The 21070-nt window shown below is 53.7% G+C and overlaps 5 protein-coding genes across 7 annotated transcripts; 3 read left to right on the top strand and 2 right to left on the bottom strand.

The window, feature by feature from the left end:
• Window positions 1-873: 873 nt before the first annotated feature.
• On the top strand, window positions 874-2154 carry H310_12588 (hypothetical protein; the record flags this gene model as incomplete). Its single annotated transcript, XM_008879714.1, has 5 exons — window positions 874-1131; window positions 1171-1323; window positions 1377-1436; window positions 1485-1636; window positions 1689-2154. The coding sequence occupies 5 exons, from the start codon at window positions 874-876 to the stop codon at window positions 2152-2154; spliced, it is 1089 nt and encodes a 362-aa protein (XP_008877936.1).
• A 1668-nt stretch (window positions 2155-3822) lies between these two features.
• H310_12587 lies at window positions 3823-5991 on the top strand. 2 transcript variants are annotated; one of them, XM_008879712.1, is made up of 5 exons: window positions 3823-3905; window positions 3961-4044; window positions 4096-4206; window positions 4262-4365; window positions 5494-5991. In XM_008879712.1, exons 1-5 carry the CDS (start codon window positions 3836-3838, stop codon window positions 5593-5595), a joined length of 471 nt encoding a protein of 156 aa, XP_008877934.1. In that variant the 5' UTR covers window positions 3823-3835; the 3' UTR covers window positions 5596-5991. The 2 variants fall into 2 exon arrangements, with proteins under 2 accessions (XP_008877934.1, XP_008877935.1); XM_008879713.1 differs by lacking the exon at window positions 3823-3905 and having other exon boundaries at window positions 3924-4206.
• A 6449-nt stretch (window positions 5992-12440) lies between these two features.
• H310_12586 (hypothetical protein) lies at window positions 12441-15319 on the top strand. The gene is made up of 2 exons (XM_008879711.1): window positions 12441-13031; window positions 14813-15319. The coding sequence occupies exons 1-2, from the start codon at window positions 12486-12488 to the stop codon at window positions 15284-15286; spliced, it is 1020 nt and encodes a 339-aa protein (XP_008877933.1). The 5' UTR covers window positions 12441-12485; the 3' UTR covers window positions 15287-15319.
• A 294-nt stretch (window positions 15320-15613) lies between these two features.
• Window positions 15614-18382, bottom strand: H310_12585 (hypothetical protein; the record flags this gene model as incomplete). Its single annotated transcript, XM_008879710.1, has 9 exons — window positions 15614-15742; window positions 15795-16212; window positions 16264-16414; window positions 16464-16716; window positions 16773-16910; window positions 16956-17445; window positions 17505-17528; window positions 17582-18071; window positions 18118-18382. 9 exons carry the CDS (start codon window positions 18380-18382, stop codon window positions 15614-15616), a joined length of 2358 nt encoding a protein of 785 aa, XP_008877932.1.
• Window positions 18383-18526: 144 nt separating this feature from the next.
• On the bottom strand, window positions 18527-21039 carry H310_12584. Of its 2 annotated transcripts, XM_008879709.1 has the most exons (3): window positions 20841-21039; window positions 19892-20791; window positions 18527-19842 (listed from the first exon to the last, which is right to left on the bottom strand). In XM_008879709.1, the coding sequence occupies exons 2-3, from the start codon at window positions 20420-20422 to the stop codon at window positions 18559-18561; spliced, it is 1815 nt and encodes a 604-aa protein (XP_008877931.1). In that variant the 5' UTR covers window positions 20423-20791; window positions 20841-21039; the 3' UTR covers window positions 18527-18558. The 2 variants fall into 2 exon arrangements, with proteins under 2 accessions (XP_008877931.1, XP_008877930.1); XM_008879708.1 differs by having other exon boundaries at window positions 19892-21039.
• Between the last annotated feature and the right edge of the window lie 31 nt (window positions 21040-21070).

The raw sequence follows: 21070 nt of genomic DNA, 5'->3' as shown, positions 1-21070 counted from the left end.
GTCTCTGGTCTCTGTGTCGATATGAATGGTCCTCGCTGACCTAACATGCACTCCTCGTGTACCAACATTCTCAACACATAGGAGGAAAGTGCAACCATCAAGGACTTGACTGAGATTATTTCACTATGAGTCCCTCTCTTGCCATCGAGAAAGCTCAAGCGCACTCAATGGTAGGTGAATTGCCAAGAACAAATTGGTTGGGCAATAAAATATATTTGTCATAATACTTTTTGGTGCATGTAATATTGTTCTGCGTGCAGAGCGCATGCTGCCAGCTTAGTGATGCGAAGCTAGCAGTGTGTGTTTTAAGCTGGTGCCCCGATCTGGCCCCTGTTGCTGTATACAAGGTGAAGTTGGCCAGCTGTCTGCTGGCTAACTGGCTGTGGTCTGTGCGTTCTGCAAGGGTTATTGGTAGGCTAGGAGTCTAGTCTAGCTAATAACTTAATGCTCAGTTCTAAAACTGCAACATGTGTTGCGACCCGATTGACGACCGGGCTGGCGGAAGGCTGGATTCACATCAGACTTTCTAGTCGAGATATTCACGACTGAAGAAATGAGTGGCGTTGACGATGCCGCACGGACCGCAAGATCTGCGGAGAACACCCCGCTACCGGAAGCCGACGGGGATTCCCGTCCAAGCAGCGGGCGGTCGCGCTCTGACCAGAGCGATGGCCAAGAAGACGACGACAGCGAAGAACGCAGCGATATGTTTCACTGCCGTCAAGACGTCCGAGGTAGGGTAAGGGCTGGGGCAAGACTGCCGCGAGTGTTTCACTCGCCGCCACCTCGGCGAGCGCAGCTCGTTGTTGCACACTTTGGAACCCGTATGCTCAACCAACTGGCCCCAAGCACTCCCGATGTCGAAGACTTCGGATGAAAGCGGATTACGAGGCTGCTTGTGTTTTTAATCCACCTGCGTTGCCGACACCGCCGTCGTTCTGCGGTGATACCCGCGCGGAGAAGAGTCAGTATATGCGAGAGTACGAGAAGTATCGTGGTCAACCTGAAGCGCTGCAGGCCGCTGGCCAGCCACCGTTTCAAATGCCGGTGTCAGCATGTATTGAACCTGACGAGAAGCGCCGCATTGCGTACTGGGAAATGGACGGCAGGGACCGCAACACTCTGACGGACGTCGAATGACAATCATGATTCATGATGGCTTACCAACAGCCACCTCCACTCGAGGTTGATGACCTCGTGGAGAAGATCAAGTCGAAGATGGTGTGCGACATGGCCATCTCTGAGGGCGACTCGCGCGTTGGCCGCATGGTTGCCGCATCATCTCGTTTCGGGGACGAGATCGGCCAGAACTGGATTTTCGACGTCGAACCGAAGCTGATCATCGAGGCTATTATTAGCCAGTTACAACCGCCTAGGTTGAAAGCCAGGTGCAGAAGAAGATGAAGCATTCTCAAAACAAGCCGTTGAAGAACAATGTTCGTCGGATTACATCGTGGCTTCAACAATATGCTGCCGGTTACCAGGAGTACCACGACGAAGCTCGTGAAATACTAGAGCTGAAGGCGGCGAAGGCAGCCGCGGCGACGCCGCAGAAGACCAAGTCAACGAGCCAGAGCAGCGGCGCTGCTGCTGTCAAGAGCATCGACAAATACCAAGGAACACCGCGCTTCAAGCAGTCAAGTGCCTGAAGTGTGGCTCGACCGAGCAACCCAGCATCACGGTTGAAGAAAAAAATGCATTGCGGATTTGTATGGAAAATACCGCCAGAAGAGTGTCAAGACGCTGGTGTCGGAAGACCCCAAGCGCTCCATTGCGTATAGCGCAATGTTGGACGGCGTGATGTTTTTATCGAGTGTGCTCCTAGAATCGGGAGCAGATGGCTTGCTCGTCACAACAGACGTGGTAACTGCGCTCCAGAAACTAGGAGCCGCGGTCGACATTGTGGAAGTGAAGCCCATGACCATGAAGCCGTATGGTCAGTCGTCGGAGCCGTTGCGCGTGACGAAACAAGCTCGCTTCAAGACGATGCAGTTCGAAACGTCGTTTGGCCCGCTTGTGTTGCGTGGACTCAAGGCATGGGTCGATGAGACGTCGCAGGATTGTGACCTGCTCATCGGCAAACCAGTCATGGAAGTCCTTGGCTTTAGCCAGGACGGAATGCTGGTCGAAGCCCTTCGGAAAAAGGCAGTTTGAAATCTTGACGATGTCGAGGTGTCTACAACTCACTGGTCCGAATCAGTCGGCTTAGATGTGCCGGTGGAAGCCGACGAAGGCACGGTCGACGTTGACCTGTGCACGAAGCCCTAAGTGAAGCGAAGGCCAGAAGCCGCCGAGGTTGAGCGAACGCGAGAGAGCGTGGTCTCTAGGAGCACCATTGTTCCACCCGCTACGGCAACCTTTTAACGTACTTCGATGTATTCCGGCTCGAGTTTGGACAAGACTCGTCGGTGGATTTCGAGCCGCTAAAAAGGCACAGTGCCTGTGAAGTGTGCGTTGCGACGATACCCGCCTGCCCACATGGACTACCTGAAGGAGCATGTGGCGGAGCTCGAGGCGGCAGGCCTCGTCTACCGCAACAATCGTACGACTTGGGTCGCGGCGCCACGAATCGTGCCGAAGAAGCCGGGCGAGTATCGTATGCTTTTGACAGTCGCTCGATCAACGCCTGCACGATTCCTACGCCGTGGCCGATGCCGAAATTGGACGCAGCCATGGCGGTGCTTGTTGGGTCCATTGTGTTTTTCACATTGGACTGGCTAAAGGGGCACTGGCCATTGCACCCCGACAGCCAAGTGCTGTTCTCGTTTATGATGACCTTGGCATCTTCCCGCCCACGCGTATCCTGATGGGACAGACCGACGCGGTGGCGTATTGCTAGAGCGTCGGTGAGCTTATTTTCAACGGCGTGTTGGGCTGGCTTGACGATCTTCTTGACTATGCAGATTCCGCCGACATATTGCTGGCGTTGCTCGAGCGCGTGCTCGTCATTTGCGCCAAGTTTCGTTTCAAACACCACCCAAAAAAGTGCGATTTTTATTTGGTGGAAGCCACGTGGCAAAGTCATTTCTGCCAAGGGCATCGCGCACGACCCAAGCCGCATCCAAGGACTCGTGGCGCTGGAAGCGCCAGCGACGGCCGCAAATCTCCAGCAATTCGTCTGTGAGACAAATGGATGCGTTCGTCAATTCCAAACTATGCGCAGTTGGTGCAGCCGTTGCGCACCCTGCTCGATATCGCAGTCAAGGCAGCTGATGGTTCGAGCAAGAAGTCGGCATTGGCCAAGATTTGTTCGGTAAACGTCGGCTGGTCTGACGACTACGACGTGTCTTTCTGCTGTAAAGAATATATTTGCGTGCAATCGTGCTGCTGGCCCATCCATCGCCAGACAAGGTTTTTTGACTTTTTACGGACCCTAGCGACAAGCACTGGGGTGCAGCGTGCACCCAAATTCCCGCTGAAGTCCTGGGGCTGCCGGTGGCAGACCAGCGCCACGAGCCTCTGGCGTTTCTCAGTGGAAGTGACGACGTCGACACGTTCGTTCGGCGTTGTTTGCATTGCTTGTGTGTGGATGGGCAGTGGTGCCACGCCACTGCGTCCAAACGAGTTGTTACACTTCGACTGGCTGCAGTTGCTAGAGAGCGACACGGGTTTGAAGCATGTTCTCATCCTGAAGGATGACAGGAGTGGATTTTACCGTCTGGTTCCATCAGTCACAGCTGACGCGGAACACACGGCCGACGAACATATGGACTTGTATTTTGTTGTGTACTGTTTGGAATTTGCAGGACGGCAATCCTGCAGATATTGATTGGACAAAAGTCTCAAGTATTCTTGCGAATGGAAGCTCATTCTAAAATGTTTCCTGTGCCGCCGAATGATGAATGCCAAGCGCGACGGAGCACTGACTCAAGACCACAACGCGTGGATGTCGCGTGGACCAAATCGTAAGTTCAACACGTATGATCGATATATGAGCTTAACTGTGAATGTCCCTGGCAGAGCGAAGGGTTCGAACAAGCGAGATCACGTGCAACTGCGTGATCCGACGAGGACGCTTGCTGGGAACAAGGCTGCACACGCGACGTAAGTACACTGCAATAGCTTCGAAGGACCGTAATACTTGCTCCTCCGTAGGGCTCTCAGGCAAGGGCTCACCAGCATCCAGGGAAGCGCGCTCAAAACGGCACATGGCGAACTTCCATTCCGAGAGCAGTTTGCGCTGCTTTCGGGTGGCCAGGTCAAGAGGTACGATGAACTTATATGGAGGATGGCCGAGTCTCATGTTTCCAAGCTGCCACAGTCTCCATGCCGTGGCAGCATCAGCGGCAGGAAACTCAAAATTCTGCGGCAGTTGGGACAACCTGCCACCCCACGTGTACAATCGTCGCGTTGCTGACGGCTCTGGTACGTCGATGGGAGGACTGGTTGGTCGATTCAAACGTTGGGCGAAATCGTTTAGGGCTGCCTCCAAAAACTGTCGTGTAATGTGACCGGACACCGTTCCATGCTGCGTCAATACGTCTTCAATCTGCTCACGCATTTGACCAGGCAAACTGGCAATGGCGGAGTGATTCCGCTCGATAATTTTGAACAAATTCACGTGAGGTGGGATACCTGTTGGCGTATATCGCTCGGAGTTGATGGTCACGTGGGCTCTTAAATGGGATAGCAATGTTGGATTGGAGAACAGAGCTGACGATACCAGGGCATGTCGTGTTGGCAATTCATTCACCAGCCAATCCGAGTGATAAACAAGGGACGCGAGGACAAGGGACAATATTGGCCTGAGGTGGGGAAGATTTGCTAGACGGGGAAACACAATGTCGACAGTGCGTTGAACGTCGTCCTCGACGTCATGAGGAAAATGGGGAGGCAGAGCCGCAAATTCGGGCTTGCTGTTCGGTAAACCAGCAACAATTCGACCAAGATACTGGTCACCGGCTCGCTCGTAGTGAATATACCGTTCCAAGACGTGCCCAAGGGTCCACCCGCATCGCAAACAGACACTCGCCATGGAGGGGCCACAAGTACTTCCAGAACACGCAAAGGTGGCCACACCTTTTCGAATCGAGTGGGTGCCAATCGTTCCCGCTTCCGTATGGAAGCTCGAACACACCAGCCGAGCGAGGGCCTTTCCAAATCTGTCGCGTTGCTTGCTGCCAGGGAACACGTTGCCAGCGTCCAGCTGAGGATGACATGCGATATAGACGCCAAATGCCAAAAACACACACGTCGACGGCGAAAATGGGTTTGCGTAAATGTGCCGAGGGTCACGTCGTCTATCACCGGCCTGATCGGTCTTGCTTTTGTGGAAAACAACTCCAATGGCGTCTTCCTCGAAAGTGATGTGATCAAACTGAACGGTTTGCGTCGACATTGACCGGCACATCAAATTCCACGATAATGTCAGAAATAAATGCACAAAACCACCGTCCATCATCTGGAGACTCTCCAAGCACAGCGTCTCGTACATGGAGTAGCCCATGGGTCGTTTCCCCGAGTCCTTGATGGTCCCGCTCTGCGTTTGTTCAGCATGATGGCGCCGCATTCCTGCCAAACTCTAGTGAATTGCCGTCATATCAATTCAAATTTCTACTACCTTGGAACAAGTCCTTCATATCTACGTCGTATTGAGGAGGGACGGGAATGCTTTGTTGCTTGTAGAGATCTCTGATAGCCGAACGGTAGCTTGCAAGTGTACTTGGCTTGTTCGACGTGTTTCGATACATCCACTCGATAAACGTCAAAAACTGTTCGTACTGAAATACGTGCAGATCAATGTTGCCATCGGCCAGTAACATGGACGCGTCGCCGTGGCTCAAGATCCACTTCTTGATCTGGTTGAGGCCGCTCCTGTACCCAGCCTTGGTGGACTTGGACACGCGCATGTCCCGAATGTCCTCCAGGGTCGAAGATTGGCGCACAGTGTTGGACATTTTTCACAAAGATTTGTGACATTATCGCCCAATCTTACGCGACCTTTTGCTGGAGGATGGATCGTCCTACAAATTCGATTCCTTCAGAGCCAACCACTTCAATACTGTCGTTTGTAAGGGTAGAATATTCGACAAATCGACTTTGCAGGACATGCGTCCTGCAGGATCCTGTGTTTCCGGATATTGGTCATGCAAAAACCGGATTATGTATGGAAACGTCGCCACATGGGTTTCCAACGCAGGATCTCATTTCAAAAATGAAGTTGTGTCGAAGGTGAAGAAATTTCTTGGTGCCCACCACCACATTACGACCCGCATTCGCCGTGGGCGAACGGGTCTGTTGAAGTTGTCAATCGCATGATTTTGCGCGCGATGCGCACATTGTCGAGTGAGATAAAGTTGCGTGTGACCGAGTGGCCTCGTTTATTGCCGCTGGTGCAAGCTGCGCTGAATCATCAGCCAGCAGTCAACTCGGTGGTGTTGCCCCTGTCACCGCATTTACTGCTTTGCCAGCGATGTTGCCGCTAGCTGGATTTGTCCATTCAAGAACGAAGGATGTTAGCAACACAACATGACTTCGGATGTACGAGGGAAAAGCAAGAGTGAATTAGGTAACGTTTAGTCTATCGACCGAGATGGTATAGGTTGCGTCTTCTCGAGGACGACTGGACGCAGTCGTCCGCACCCTGCGGCTCGCTTCTATATAGCAGAGCCGCTTTGATTGCGGTATAGCGTATTCTAACACTTCCCTCAAGCAGAAGCTGCTTGAATTCCATGAACCGGGTTCCAATGAGCGGATGTAGTCACGGACGCGGTGCAGGCGGACATCACAGTGCTTTGTGCCATCATAATGCACTGGATTCTTGGCAAGTTGGATCGCTCCCATGTTGCGCTGCAATGAAGTTGACGAAGCAGTTGTCGCAAGTATAGCGCTTCAGACACGGCTGTATTGAGTGCAATGTACTCGGCCTCAACTGAGGAGGCTGCCACCAGAGTTTGCTTCACGCTGCGCCACGAAATTGGACGATCGCCGAGGAGGAACACGTATCCAGGTTGACTTTTGCGATCGGTAGTATCCGATGCCCAGTCTGCATCCACGTAACCAACCAAAGCCGAGGCCTTGTCGCCACCAAGGCACAAAGTGTGGTCGCGCGTTTCCTTGAGATAGCTAAGAATGCCCACAACGGCATCGAACAGGCGTTGTATGGGGGGCAGCCAATAGCATGACATCATCGAAATGGCAAAGCTGATGTCTGGGCGGTTCCACTGCTGCATATAGAGTAGGGCACCAACCACTTCACGATACGGCAGCTTCGTTGGGATCACGTCTTGATCATTGACTTCAGGTCGCTGTTTCATGGACACGAGCAGGCCATGCCCTTGTACATCAAACCGATTAAGGAGTCGGTCCACAAACGTAGACTGGCTCAGGTACAGGAGCTTTTGGTCGCGGTGGCGGGACACAATGGTCCGAGGCAAAATTCCAAATCGCCCAACTTCTTCATGGTTAACTTCGAGTCCATGAACGCTTCAAACTTGAGGACCAGAGCAGTGTCGCGGGCACACAGAATGAGGTCATCCACAAAGACCACAATGTACGCTTCACCATCACCAAACACATACACGCAGGGATCCGAAACAGTTGGCTCAAACCCTAACAACTTCAGTGTCTTGTCGAGCAGGGAGTTGCAGCAACTCGGCAATTGATGTAGCCTGTACAGGCTCTTCTTCAACTTGAGCATTGGGGTCTTGCTGGTGCACCCTTCAGGCTTTCAGATGAAGATGTCAGTTTCAATGTCAGCATTGAGAAACGCACGGTCGACGTCGTATTGCTTGATCTCGTAGTTCTGCGATACCGCAAGTGTCAACAAACACCGCACGCACAGCCACAATTCGCGCAACTGGGGAGTACGTGTCACTGAAGTCGACACCGGCCACTTGCATATATCCTCGAATCACCAAACGAGCCTTGTACTTTGCTATGTTGCCGTCCTTGTCAGTCTTCTTCATGAACACCCAAGTGATGACGAGCGGTCACTTGGGCTTCTCCTTGGTTTCCATCCTGGTACCATGTTTGCGCAGCGAATCCAATTCTTGTTGTATCGCTTTCCTCCATGTGGCGGCGTCAAGGCTTGCCATTGCATCGGAGTACGATCGTGGGGTGTCATCGACGCTGAAGCACACATCGACCACGGCTAGACTGAAGTCTTGCATATATTGTTGAGACAGAACCACACGACGATTGCTCCGGCGTAACACTTGAAGTTCGTCGGAAACGGTGTCACTATCTGGTGACCGTTTTGACCACGTCGCGCACGTCTCGCGCTGGCACATCAGGGTCGCCATCATGACCCGCATCGTCAAACTCATCAGGCTCCTCAAATTCGTGGTCGTGGGGGCCGTACGGCACGTCTGCATATGGGTTGGGAGGCTCTCCAGCGTCGTCGGCATGTGCGTCCTGTGGGTCCACATCGGTTTGAGCTTCATCGGTGGGCTCTTCCACGATGGATGGCGATGGCGGTGCAACGGAAAGCGACATCGATTTGGACAAGCCGCCCGAGCCTGACGACGCAGCTTCTTCAACTGCCGGCTCAGGAGTCGAGGTGTTTCCAGACTACCCCTCGGAGGTAGCAGTATGCCCAGCAGGCGCTGTATCCGCCCCAGAGAACTGAGAAACGTCAGGTGCCGAGGCACTAGAGGGTGCGGTCACAAAAATGCCGTCCAAGAACTTATCGTCGGCCGCATGGGTGGGCGCGGCGGCAGAATCGTCGACAAACACACAGTGACGACAACACGACGAGGACCCTGCAATCAAGGGAATCAAACCCGAGAAGGATGCACTTGGACCCGCGGTCATCGAGCTTGCGGTTTGCAGCGTTGAGCGCGAAGCAAACTTGACCAATGCGGCGAATGTATGCCATGTTCGGAGGACGCCCAGAGAATGCTTTGATGGGCGTTTTGTTGCCGAGAAGCGTAGCAGGTAGACGATTGCGAAGATACGCAGCACACTTGAGGGCATCCAACCAGCAGCCTTTGCTGAGGCCGGTATCTTTGAGCATGACCCGGACCACCGAACCAAGAATACCACCGGTACGTTCAGCGATACCATTGAGCTGGTGGGTTTCACGAGGCGTGACATGCAATTCCACGCCATTCTTTTCAAGGAACGCCTTGAGCTGGCCAGCAAACTCGTCACCACCATCACGCTTGACGTGCTTGATGCTCTTAGACCGCTGTGTCTTGTAGTACACAAAGAAGCTTTCAAACGCGGAAAGTGCGTCACTTTTGATACGTAGCTCAGACGGAGGTCGTGCGTGACCAAAAAAGGACACAGGTAAATCCATCGCGGGATGGCACACTACAGAAGATGAGGTCCACGCTGACCACATCAGGGAGGCCACTTTGGACCTTGTCAAAGAATGGCTGGCGCTTTGGGTTCGTCGCCATGCAAACTTCACAGGTGGAGAGCTATTGACCCTTCGAATCGGGCATCGCAAATCCAGAGGTACTGAGCTGGTGCAATTTCGCAACTGAGGCATGACCCATCCGACGGTGACAAATATCGATGTCCAAGACAGCACACACGCGATCGGGCTCAACGAGCTCACCAACAATTTCATAGAGCTGCCCAGTGCGCTCGAAGTGCAACACCTCTTTGGTTGCCATTCATGATATTGACACAGGTGGTGCCCACAGTCTTGAACTCGTAGCCACGTTGTGTAAACATCCCCAACGAGAGGAGTGACACACCAGATTGGGGGAAGTACAGAACATCGCTAATAGTACGCAACCCGAACTTGGTAGTGACAATCAAATTCCCCTTGGAGTTGGTGACGGTTTCGAATTGGTGGCACCAAAGCCTTGAACGATGCGCGAGGCCTTAAGCTTCTCGACATCATGTAATAGGTGACGATACTGGGGGCCACAAACATGCACGCTATACCCGCTGTCACCATACCACCCAGAAAGCCCAGAGAGCGGTTTTGCTTCCTCGCGAACCGCTAATGCAAAATGAGACTTGTCTTGATGAGCCTTGTCTTCGATTTGCGCTTCCTCAACCGACTTTTTGTCTTTCGATTATTGATTCTTCTTGCCTTTAGGCTTTGGCTAGCCATCTTGCTTGAAACCTTCAAGCGATGGACACTCAGACGACCGGTGACCGAAGCCTTGGCAATTGAAACAACGCACACTAGTAGCGGCAAGTACCGCGTCTCTGACGTGTGCGCTTTCACGTTGACGCCGGAGCTGGTTCATCTCTGTCAACCGGCGCTCTTCGAATTCAATGAGCAGCTTGAGGTTCTTGTCGTCGCGCTCACTGAATTGTTCGGTGATCTCGTTGAAGAGAGACATTGCAGTGAACTTGGCATCGTGGTTGAGAACGACACACCACGCCAAATCTTCAGGCGAAATTTTGCCACCCTTTTGACGGGCCGTTTCCACCAGGCGGCTAACATTAGCCAAGTATTCAGCTACTGGCTTATCTTTTGCCATATAGCAGTTGTATACGTCACGCATTGCCAAGTGCCTTGCGTAGCGAGTAGAACGTCCAATGCGAGCGCGGAGATGCTCCCAGAGCATTTGTGCGGACTTCACATGTTTTCCGACACAGTCGCGGATGCTCGGCGTTATGCGCTCGCGTACGCACTTCATGTCGTCCTTGCGCCACTGCTTCCATTCGGCGCTTGATCTGTTCATCACGAACTTGACACCGCCGGCACTACCCCGTTCAGTAGGCTCTTCAGTTGTCCCATCGAGGTGGCCCTCAAGGCCTTGCCGGAGAGATAGATCTCAGCCTCACGTTCCCATGACAATTAGTTCCCCGAGCCCGTCCGTATCACGGCGAGCGGACCCTTGCTTGTACCCGTGTTTGGGTTCATACACGACATGACTTCGGAGGCACGAGGGAAAGACAAGAGTGAATTAGATGAAGTTTAGTCTATCGACCGAGATGGTATAAAGTGTCTTCTCGAGGACGACTGGACACAGTTTCCCGCACCCTGCGGCTCGCTTCTATATAGCAGAACCGCTTCGCTTGCGGGATATCATATTCTAACAGTCAAAACCATCGATTGGGCCAACAAAGAGAGGAAGAAATACGTGAGTCGCACGATGAAATGCATCGTGTATTGTCGAAGATTAGCAAGAAGAAACGACAGTATGCTTGAACGGACCGTGGCCGTAAAGCAAATGTCGAGCCAGCGAAATTCGCCGAAGTCGATTTCGTCCTGGTTGGCAAGGTTGTGCAGTTCCCCAACAAGTTGGCACTAAACTGGCGTGGCCCATTTCATTTGACCAAGGTGTTGTCTGACTATGTCATGACTGTGCAGTAGCTGGTACCTCCGTCTGCAGAGCCGACACACCATGCCTGCCGTCTCAAGTTCTACAGTGTAGTTGGTTTGGATATCACCCAAGATTTGGTTGACCATATCGCCTTTGGCGTTTAAGGATTTTATGTTGAAGACCTCCTCGGTGCTTCCAAGACCGAGGAAGGTACGTTTGAAGTGCAAGTCAAGTGGCTTGGCCTCGAAGAAGCTGAAGCGTCGTGGGAGTCTGCGTTCAGGCTGTCTGAAGACATTCGCGTGATTATGCGCCGCTGGCTCAAGACCCAAGGAAGACGCGACAAACTCGTCGCTTAATTAGCCCAAAGATTGGAAACTCACCTGGGGAGCTCCCCTTAGAAAAGGGGGGTGTTCTGCGTGCAGAGCGCATGCTGCCAGCTTAGTGATGCGAAGCTAGCAGTGTGTGTTTTAAGCTGGTGCCCCGATCTGGGCCCTGCTGCTGTATACAAGGTGAAGTTGGCCAGCTGTCTGCTGGCTAACTGGCTGTGGTCTGTGCGTTCTGCAAGGGTTATTGGTAGGCTAGGAGTCTAGTCTAGCTAATAACTTAATGCTCAGTTCTAAAATTGCAACATGTGTTGTGACCCGATTGACGATCGGGCTGGCGGAAGGCTGGATTCACTCAGATACATATTGGGTTCAATACAAACTTCAACATATTTTGCACCTCCTACTTCAATCAAGATAAATCATGTGGCTCTTTTTGTGGACCAGAGTAGTGATGGCGACGTCATTGGGATCCTTTCAAACCTACTTAATTGCATTAGAACTGTAGTTTTGGATTAGAATACATTTACATGAGGACCCACACCAGTACATTGAAACGGAGGACGTTTTCATGACTTTCGAGCGAAATCCAATTTTGTACTTCGAAGTATCTGGATTTTAGTTTGAAACCCAATGTGGTCATTCGATTTTGGAGTTGGAAGTGCTGGCCTGTCGGACAAAAAACCATCAACTTGGATCTCGATGGTCCACGCCTCATTCAGTATTTTTTCGAGAGCAGCCGCATTTCATTCTCGAAAGAGGAAAGTTTCGTCGGTATTTTTTTACATTTTTTGCTTGACTGGCCGATATTTCCTGCTCGACACACTCGAAAAAAACGACCTTTTCACTCCACAAGTTGACACTTGCGTGGATTGTCATCGGTTCTTCGACCATTCTTAGGTGGGTGTCATCGGTTCTTCGACCATTCTTCTACTCGTGCAACACGTTCGAGGGTTCGCGTCGGTTCAAGTTGCACGACTTGAACATGGTCCGCCACCGAGCATGGGAAGAGTTGTGCGTGGCAGAGTCGGAGAATTTGGCAATGCGAGAGACCATCTCGAATTTGCAGACGGAACTGGCGCAACTCCGCGTGTGGAAGGCGCAGGCGTTGGAGTTCATGACGGCATGGGGCCCCAAGCGTTTGAAGCTGCAAAAGGAAAAGGACGAGGCATGCAAACTCAAGAAAAAGCTGCTCGACATGGAGCAGCAAGTCCTCGAGCGCGTCGCGTTGTCCGAGATGTTGGCTGAGCTAAAAGTACAAGATGCGCAAATGGTCGACAAACTCGCCAAGACCCAGCGAGAGAAGGACCAGTGGAAAGCCAAGGTGGCCACCGAATGCGCATCCCACCTGCAAACCCGTCGCCAACTCCATTTCATGGAAGACATGTTTGAAAAGCTTGTCGACCAGTTGCTCGTGTTGCGCCAGCGATACGACACCACCCAGACCTACACTGCGCGGCACCAAGCACCGACCGAACCCATCAAACCAAACGACGGCGAGTCGCCCACAGCGTTTCACGAACGCACGCTGGTATGAACACGCTCCTGCCAGAGTCCTTCACTAGTCTTCGATAATGATGTGTAGCTTTCCGGGATGTATTGCTTGGGGGACGCATGTAAGAAGCTGAAGCGTCGTGGGAGTCTGCGTTCAGGCTGTCTGAAGACATTCGCGTGATTATGCGCCGCTGGCTCAAGACCCAAGGAAGACGCGACAAACTCGTCGCTTAATTAGCCCAAAGATTGGAAACTCACCTGGGGAGCTCCCCTTAGAAAAGGGGGGTGTTCTGCGTGCAGAGCGCATGCTGCCAGCTTAGTGATGCGAAGCTAGCAGTGTGTGTTTTAAGCTGGTGCCCCGATCTGGGCCCTGCTGCTGTATACAAGGTGAAGTTGGCCAGCTGTCTGCTGGCTAACTGGCTGTGGTCTGTGCGTTCTGCAAGGGTTATTGGTAGGCTAGGAGTCTAGTCTAGCTAATAACTTAATGCTCAGTTCTAAAATTGCAACATGTGTTGTGACCCGATTGACGATCGGGCTGGCGGAAGGCTGGATTCACTCAGATACATATTGGGTTCAATACAAACTTCAACATATTTTGCACCTCCTACTTCAATCAAGATAAATCATGTGGCTCTTTTTGTGGACCAGAGTAGTGATGGCGACGTCATTGGGATCCTTTCAAACCTACTTAATTGCATTAGAACTGTAGTTTTGGATTAGAATACATTTACATGAGGACCCACACCAGTACATTGAAACGGAGGACGTTTTCATGACTTTCGAGCGAAATCCAATTTTGTACTTCGAAGTATCTGGATTTTAGTTTGAAACCCAATGTGGTCATTCGATTTTGGAGTTGGAAGTGCTGGCCTGTCGGACAAAAAACCATCAACTTGGATCTCGATGGTCCACGCCTCATTCAGTATTTTTTCGAGAGCAGCCGCATTTCATTCTCGAAAGAGGAAAGTTTCGTCGGTATTTTTTTACATTTTTTGCTTGACTGGCCGATATTTCCTGCTCGACACACTCGAAAAAAACGACCTTTTCACTCCACAAGTTGACACTTGCGTGGATTGTCATCGGTTCTTCGACCATTCGTACGTGGGAGTCATCGGTTCTTCGACCATTCTTAGGTGGGTGTCATCGGTTCTTCGACCATTCTTCCACTCGTGTAACACGTTCGAGGGTTCGCGTCGGTTCAAGTTGCACGACTTGAACATGGTCCGCCACCGAGCATGGGAAGAGTTGTGCGTGGCAGAGTCGGAGAATTTGGCAATGCGAGAGACCATCTCGAATTTGCAGACGGAACTGGCGCAACTCCGCGTGTGGAAGGCGCAGGCGTTGGAGTTCATGACGGCATGGGGCCCCAAGCGTTTGAAGCTGCAAAAGGAAAAGGACGAGGCATGCAAACTCAAGAAAAAGCTGCTCGACATGGAGCAGCAAGTCCTCGAGCGCGTCGCGTTGTCCGAGATGTTGGCTGAGCTAAAAGTACAAGATGCGCAAATGGTCGACAAACTCGCCAAGACCCAGCGAGAGAAGGACCAGTGGAAAGCCAAGGTGGCCACCGAATGCGCATCCCACCTGCAAACCCGTCGCCAACTCCATTTCATGGAAGACATGTTTGAAAAGCTTGTCGACCAGTTGCTCGTGTTGCGCCAGCGATACGACACCACCCAGACCTACACTGCGCGGCACCAAGCACCGACCGAACCCATCAAACCAAACGACGGCGAGTCGCCCACAGCGTTTCACGAACGCACGCTGGTATGAACACGCTCCTGCCAGAGTCCTTCACTAGTCTTCGATAATGATGTGTAGCTTTCCGGGATGTATTGCTTGGGGGACGCATGTGTCAAGTGGATCGACCAGCGTCTAGGTTCCGATGCGGCGGAGCTGGCGACTCGGGGGCACCTCGAAACCAACTGGACGAGCGAAAAATCGCGGCTTGAACACGAACTGGCGAGACTGACCCAGCAAGTGCACGATGCGGAAGCGACGCGGGTCAAGCAAGAGCACGACCTTCGACGGTTGCAGGGAGAAGGCGCCCGATACGAGCAAGTCGTGATGACAGCGCGGCAGGACGTGATCAAATGCACACAACACACGATGGAAGGCAAAGCAATCATGAAGCGCCTCGTGCGAGACGTCCGGCAGTATCTGCATGCGACGCAAATGGAGGTCAAAAAGAAGTTTGGGTACGTCCCGGACTCGATCGCGCATCACGTTGTGTGGGAATGCATTTCCACTTCCATGAAAGAGCTTGACCAGTTCCTGTTGGAGGGTGTCCATTAAAATCCGTGGTACGAATTCAGCGCTGGGCGTGTGACTTTAGGCTTGCATTTTCTCGCTTCGTCGATGGCTTCTTGGCGCCGAGCCGCTTGGGCGGCCTGTTTGCGCTTGACGCAGTCGACCAGTGTCATGGCTTTGTGTCGTCGAAATTTGGTCTGGACGATCAGCGCGGCTTTTTCACGCATCGCTTTTTGCTTTATAAGCGCCAACTCTCGATCTGCCCGTGTTGGAACGCGTGTCGTCTTGTCGGCGGGGGCAAGAGGCGTCCGCACACTGCTGGGACCGACAGGATTCTACTCGCCATGGTGAATGAATTGCACGCTCTCAACTCTAAACCAGCACGACCTGCGTTGGGTTGGGAGGTCGCTCGGTCGCCGCCTTCGGAGTTGGGCGCAAGTGCCACGAGTCACGAAGCAGCCGTTCAAATTGGTCGTCGCCGTCGATGGATGCGCTGATGCTCTACATCACGAAGCAACAATTGACGGGACGACACGTGGAGAGGGTGCTCCACCTCGTAATACGCTTCAAAATCTCTCCATGCAACATGCCCGTTGTGGGCGATGGCGTCCCACGACGACAAAAAGTCGACCAACGCCTGCCGCTCGGATACCTTTCCTTGAACAACATGTCGTTGGCGGGCCGCATCGTAGTGCGTTTTCAAGTCAGTAAGCGTCACATGGCCGCTGCATTTGGCCTCTAAACTCGCATAAACGTCGCGAACAAGCGCCTGGCGAGACGGGCTCAGTTGACCCCGCAATGCCTTCAAGAGGTCGTCGACCCGAATGAATCCGTTCTGTGAAGTGTCCAAAAGCGTCATGATATGGTCCACTTCTTGCAAATTCATCTCGACTCCAGCGTCGTCGAGGCCGTTCTTGAGCTCTTCTTTGCTCAACACCCCGTCGCCACTCGAGTCCCATTCCCGCAGAGCTCTGTGCAGCACGTAAAATCGTCCATTCGACTCGTGCAATAATGCACAGTACCTTTGAATACCGACGAGTCCGCCGGTCGTGTCATGCTTGGAGAAGAGTTTGTACTTCAGTTTGTCCAAGATCGTCTTGGGCGGTTCGCGGCGTTTTCCAAATCGATCCGCTAGTGTTTGGTGGAGCGCTGAAATATGAATCAACTGAGAGCCTTCTCCAGCAGCAACGTGAGTCGCTTCGTCACGTCCGGCCAGACGTACCCGCTGTGTCAAACGACTTGGCAATGACGTGAGCCTGTCGTGGCGCCAGCGCCTTGTCCAACTGGATCAGCATTTTTGCAAGCACTTTAACGTGAATGCGCTCTTGTCCGAGGACGCGGTTCGCCCCCAGCTTTTGAGCAAACTCGTCGATCGAACACGGCGGCGAAAACAGGAGCAAGCTGAAATACTTGACAAAATCCGACTCGCGGGACGTCTCAAGCGGCGACTTCCCTTCTGGCGCTTCTTCAACCGTCTACCGATATTGTCGTATCAGGACGAGTGGACCGAGCACGGGGCTACAACACACACCTCATGGCCGTCGGCATGCGTGACCAAGACCCGCTTGATGGTCGAATTCGCGCACTGCCCTTCTCCGCCGCCAATGTGCCACGCATTTCGCATCATCAGCTCAAAGTAGCTGTCTGTGTCGATCGATGCGCTGACATTCTACGTGCCACGCAACGTGACCGCTGGCCCAACTCGTACACGCACCCGGTAGTAGTTGACGAATTCGTCGTACTCGACAACGCCATCGTGGTCGATCGTGTCCCATTGCCCGAGAAACTCTGCCAGGATCTGGTCCTTGGTCTTCTTGCCCTGAAGCATGTCCGGGTGCTTGGTCACGTCGTAAAGCGCGCACAGGTCTTGAATCGTGACGTGGCCATCGCCGGACGTGTCGAGTTTGCGGAATGCCATGTCGATGAACTGCATCCTGGACGCGCTGATGTCGCCCCGCAGGGCGACGAGAAACTCGTCAAACGAGATCAAGCCGTCGCCATCCACATCGAACGCGTGCATGAGCACGTCCAAGTCCGCGTCGGAGCAGTCGACGCCATAGTCGCGCAATCCAAACCGAAGCTCGTCGCGACTAAGCCGCTTGTCGCCAGAATCGTCCATGATCCGCATGATGCGACTCAAGCCCTGAATGCCATGGCTCCCTCCGCGCGCAAGGATGGCGCTCTTGACGCGGCCGACGACATCCCTGCGGCACTGGCCACTTAGCGTTGTTGCACCAACTGCGTGGTGCATGGAGAAGCTTACATTGGATGATTGGACATTGCGCAACTAGACCAAACCGAATGATCTCGACATCATGGAAGAAGGCAGGTTTGCAATACCTTTCGTCATGTGTATCGATCGCATGCGCGACGTGCGTGGATTTGGTGCTTCTCGACGTAACTGGCCGGTGGCGCGCGCTCAATGTGGCTGCAGTCCTTGATCGTCCCGTGGATTGGTTGGATGGATTCGACTGGGCTGTGCGACTTGATGCCGGTCTTGCGTCCTTGGTTGTGGTTCCGCGCGCCTTCCCGATCGAGCTCGGTGCGCACGACTTGCTCGCCAAGGAGCCGCTCTGCGATCGACCCGAATGCAGCAAGTGGCTGTCTTGGTTTTTCCCATGGTCGTGGAAATGGAAAGATGCCCGACCACGAGCGACCACCCAATCCCCCACAGGGAAACAGCCCAAGCGAATCGTTTTGCCTCGTGCTTCTCGAACGAGCCGAGCCAGCGTGGTAAAGAGCTGGCCGACGAAGCGTTCGATTTCGTCGCGGGTCGCATCGACGTCGGATGCAACGGCTGTCAAGCTCAACTTGGCGGCGGCAGTGAACCCTATCGCCACGTCAGGCGTGAATCCGTGTTTTCGTGTGTCCAGTACGGGAATCGAGTCGACGTGGGTCGTCGAGCGCTGCTGCTTGGACGAAACGCGGGTGGTGTACAAATACTGGTGCATGCGTCGTCGAGTCAAAGCCAAACACTCCAAATCGATCGACGCGAATGGCCTGCCCACTGCAGAAATGCCGCCACAGCACACCCGTCACAGCCTTCCACATCTTGAGACTTGCCACCACCGAAAACTCGCCATGCTCGATGGCCGCGGCTTCGATGATGTCGGCCGTCGAGATGTCCACGGAAGAGCGCATCGCGTGGAAAGGTGTCCCGTAACTGCTGTAACCGATGCCGCCCAACCGCATTCTTTCGACGTGACGCGCGTGATGCCACGTCATGCCACCCCATCCGTCACCAACCACGGCGGCCGCAGGACCAGCTCAACCACACAACGGCACTTGGCACACTCTTGTCCGCGGTTAAAGTTAAATCAGTACGGCTCGATGCTGGATCGACTAAAATATCCGTTGAAGTCTAGCAAGAGAACGAGGGCGCGGGCGTCCGTGTTGGCCAAGACGGCACCAAAGTGCTGCATCGTGGTGGCGAATTCCGCCTCGAGCAGTGCTGAATCCATGCGGGGGTCGTCAACGGTCCGCGTAAACTCCCACCCGAGCGCCACGATGTGGTTGAGGGCGTTCATGACCGTGGACGAGTACACGTAGCACTTTTTAGCGACTTCGGCCACGAACGCGTCGTGCGCACGCTTGACAATGTCAAAATCCGATCGGTTGTCGCACTCGGCGACGCACTGGTCAAAGTCGGCGTCGATCACGCCCATCTGAAAGTACAGAAACACGTTGGACAGGGCAAACGCGAGGTGGTGGCGCAGGACGCACGTCTTGGTGGATCGGCTCGACTGGTGCTTCCACGCCGTGTTGAGGGCAAAGATCACGCGCTTGAGTCGAAAGAGTAATTGAAACACGTGGCTGTACGTGGTCAATGTCGGAGGCGTCAGCAGCAGTGGCAAGGGCCACGGAATGTCCATGTCAAGACTGACGTACGCCCACGGATCGTCCGATTCCCCCTGCGGTGGCCTCTTGTCGCACGACCACGAGAGCACCGTGACGCCTGGCTGGAGTACCAGCCCGACAAACATCCCGCCTTGTTGACGCGCCAGGCCATCGACGTGCTTCAAGACATTCATGGGCGTATGCTCAAAGCAGATGGACCCGTTGACCAGGACACGCCATCCTGCAGTGGTGACAGGAACGTTTTTTTCCCCTACTACATCCGCCGAGTATTCGACGTGGAAGGTGGCGTCACTTGCAAATGGCAGCGTCGCCGTGGCTTCGTGCACGAGTTGGCTCGCGTCGGTGGAGATGATGTAGAGGCGCGTTGTGAGTCGGCAACTGGAATCTTGAAAGGTATGGAACTGGCACTGAAGCCGCAGACTTGCCGATGTCGGGGGCAGTCCTCCACGTGGACGGTCGGATCGAGTCCACTCTGGAACGACGTGAACTCCGTTGGACTGCAACACAAGCGACAGTTCCGTCGGCGCACTCGGCATGTCGACACTAAAACTCGACCGAAACGAGCGCGAGATGTACTGAATGTGGTGGAACCAGCACGTCAACCAAGACTCCGACGGCGCGAGACCACGGGCGTCCGCGCTGCGTACACCATGCACCACCAAGCCAGGCGGGACAACTGCAGCACTCATGTTCTCCGGCTCGCCAACACGTTGGAACGTGTATGAAAACTCTTGCAACGGGACCTACACATTGTCGACGGTGACGTCGTCCTAGCGATATGCGCCGACGCACCCGCAGCGAGATGGAGCCCACCGAGTCGAACTGAAACTCACGCAGGGACGTGGCCCAGATCCCATGGTTCAAATCCTGCTCGGATCGAATAGTCGGGGGGCCCTTGGAAAAGACGTCGACCGACGCCCGTTCGACGACAGCGTGAAACAAGTCGCCTTCCCCAAGCAAGTAAAACGACTTGACAAGCTTCAACCACTTGACAAACTGCCCTTGCACGACGACACGTGTCCCCAGAGCAGTTGCGACAATGCCTCGGAGCCTTGCCAACGAATCTTGTACCACATGCGTGGCCCACGTGCCGCGACGCGCCAATTCGTGGAGGCAGTTGCAGATCTCTTTGTGATGCGACGACGACGCCCCGACGATTTTCATCGCGTTTCCGACGAACAAGACATCTTCAGCGATCGCACTGGGAAAGTACCGCAGCGGCACCCGCCCTAGATCGACTGTGTATTCGGTGGGCGACGACTGCGTGATGAAGAATTCGCCGAACGGATCCACAACTTGCGCTGCCGTCATCCACGACATCATCTGACGGTACAGCACGCGATGCGCGTTGCACAGGAATACCCGAACGCATGCTTGGATGCGCGGGTACCCGCAGTGATCGTGCGACTGCAAGAGCTCCAATATACCTTTCCCGCGCAGATTTTTGCGCTCAATCTGGTCCACTAATCGACACAGAAACGGAAAAAGCTCGATTTCACCGTGGAGATCCACCAACAGCCTTGTAAACGGAAACAAGTTGCTCGTGTTTTGACTTGTCTTGGCCAAGACGTCGCGCTCCAAGTCCGCCACGTGCTGCTCGTATGCAGCGAGGCTGGTGGACAACGACTCACGAAACGAATGCAAGTAGAGGCTGGAGCGGATGTACTCACTCCCGTCTCCATCGCTCTTGTCCTGGAATGGTGGAAGTTGAGCGAATCTGGACAGGCGGCGGTAGCAGTACCCAACGTGCAAGACGGGGCGTAGCATCTGCTGATCGCCTTCAGACAGCAGCGACGGTGTGACCTCCTCATCAAAGACGAAGGTTTTCACATTTTCCTGCTGTGGGTTCGTCCTTTCCACGACGACTTCGCCGCTGACGCCGAGGAGCGCGAAGAACAGCTCATGATGCATCTGTTTGGTCCCACGAAGCAAACCACGAGGGATATCCGGATAATGTGTGGTATTCGGATG

The sequence above is a fragment of the Aphanomyces invadans genome (assembly GCF_000520115.1).
Source record: "Aphanomyces invadans strain NJM9701 unplaced genomic scaffold supercont1.40, whole genome shotgun sequence".
NCBI lineage: Eukaryota > Oomycota > Saprolegniomycetes > Saprolegniales > Verrucalvaceae > Aphanomyces > Aphanomyces invadans.
Note: the sequence above shows the minus strand (reverse complement) of the source record. Positions and strands in the feature narration are given on the sequence as shown.

What these genes read in the sequence shown, in the direction of transcription:
- H310_12586 (XM_008879711.1), top strand. Translation starts at nt 12,486, where the DNA reads ATGGTCCGCCACCGAGCATGGGAAGAGTTGTGCGTGGCAGAGTCGGAG. An exon ending in CGTTTCACGAACGCACGCTG is followed by an intron (nt 13,032 to 14,812) that starts GTATGAACACGC and finishes AATGATGTGTAG; the next exon opens with CTTTCCGGGATGTATTGCTT.
- H310_12584 (XM_008879708.1), bottom strand. Translation starts at nt 21,010, where the DNA reads ATGCATCATGAGCTGTTCTTCGCGCTCCTCGGCGTCAGCGGCGAAGTC. An exon ending in TGGGCTCCATCTCGCTGCGG is followed by an intron (nt 19,843 to 19,891) that starts GTGCGTCGGCGC and finishes GACAATGTGTAG; the next exon opens with GTCCCGTTGCAAGAGTTTTC.
- H310_12587 (XM_008879712.1), top strand. Translation starts at nt 3,836, where the DNA reads ATGATGAATGCCAAGCGCGACGGAGCACTGACTCAAGACCACAACGCG. An exon ending in GATGTCGCGTGGACCAAATC is followed by an intron (nt 3,906 to 3,960) that starts GTAAGTTCAACA and finishes TGTCCCTGGCAG; the next exon opens with AGCGAAGGGTTCGAACAAGC. An exon ending in TCGGGTGGCCAGGTCAAGAG is followed by an intron (nt 4,207 to 4,261) that starts GTACGATGAACT and finishes AAGCTGCCACAG; the next exon opens with TCTCCATGCCGTGGCAGCAT.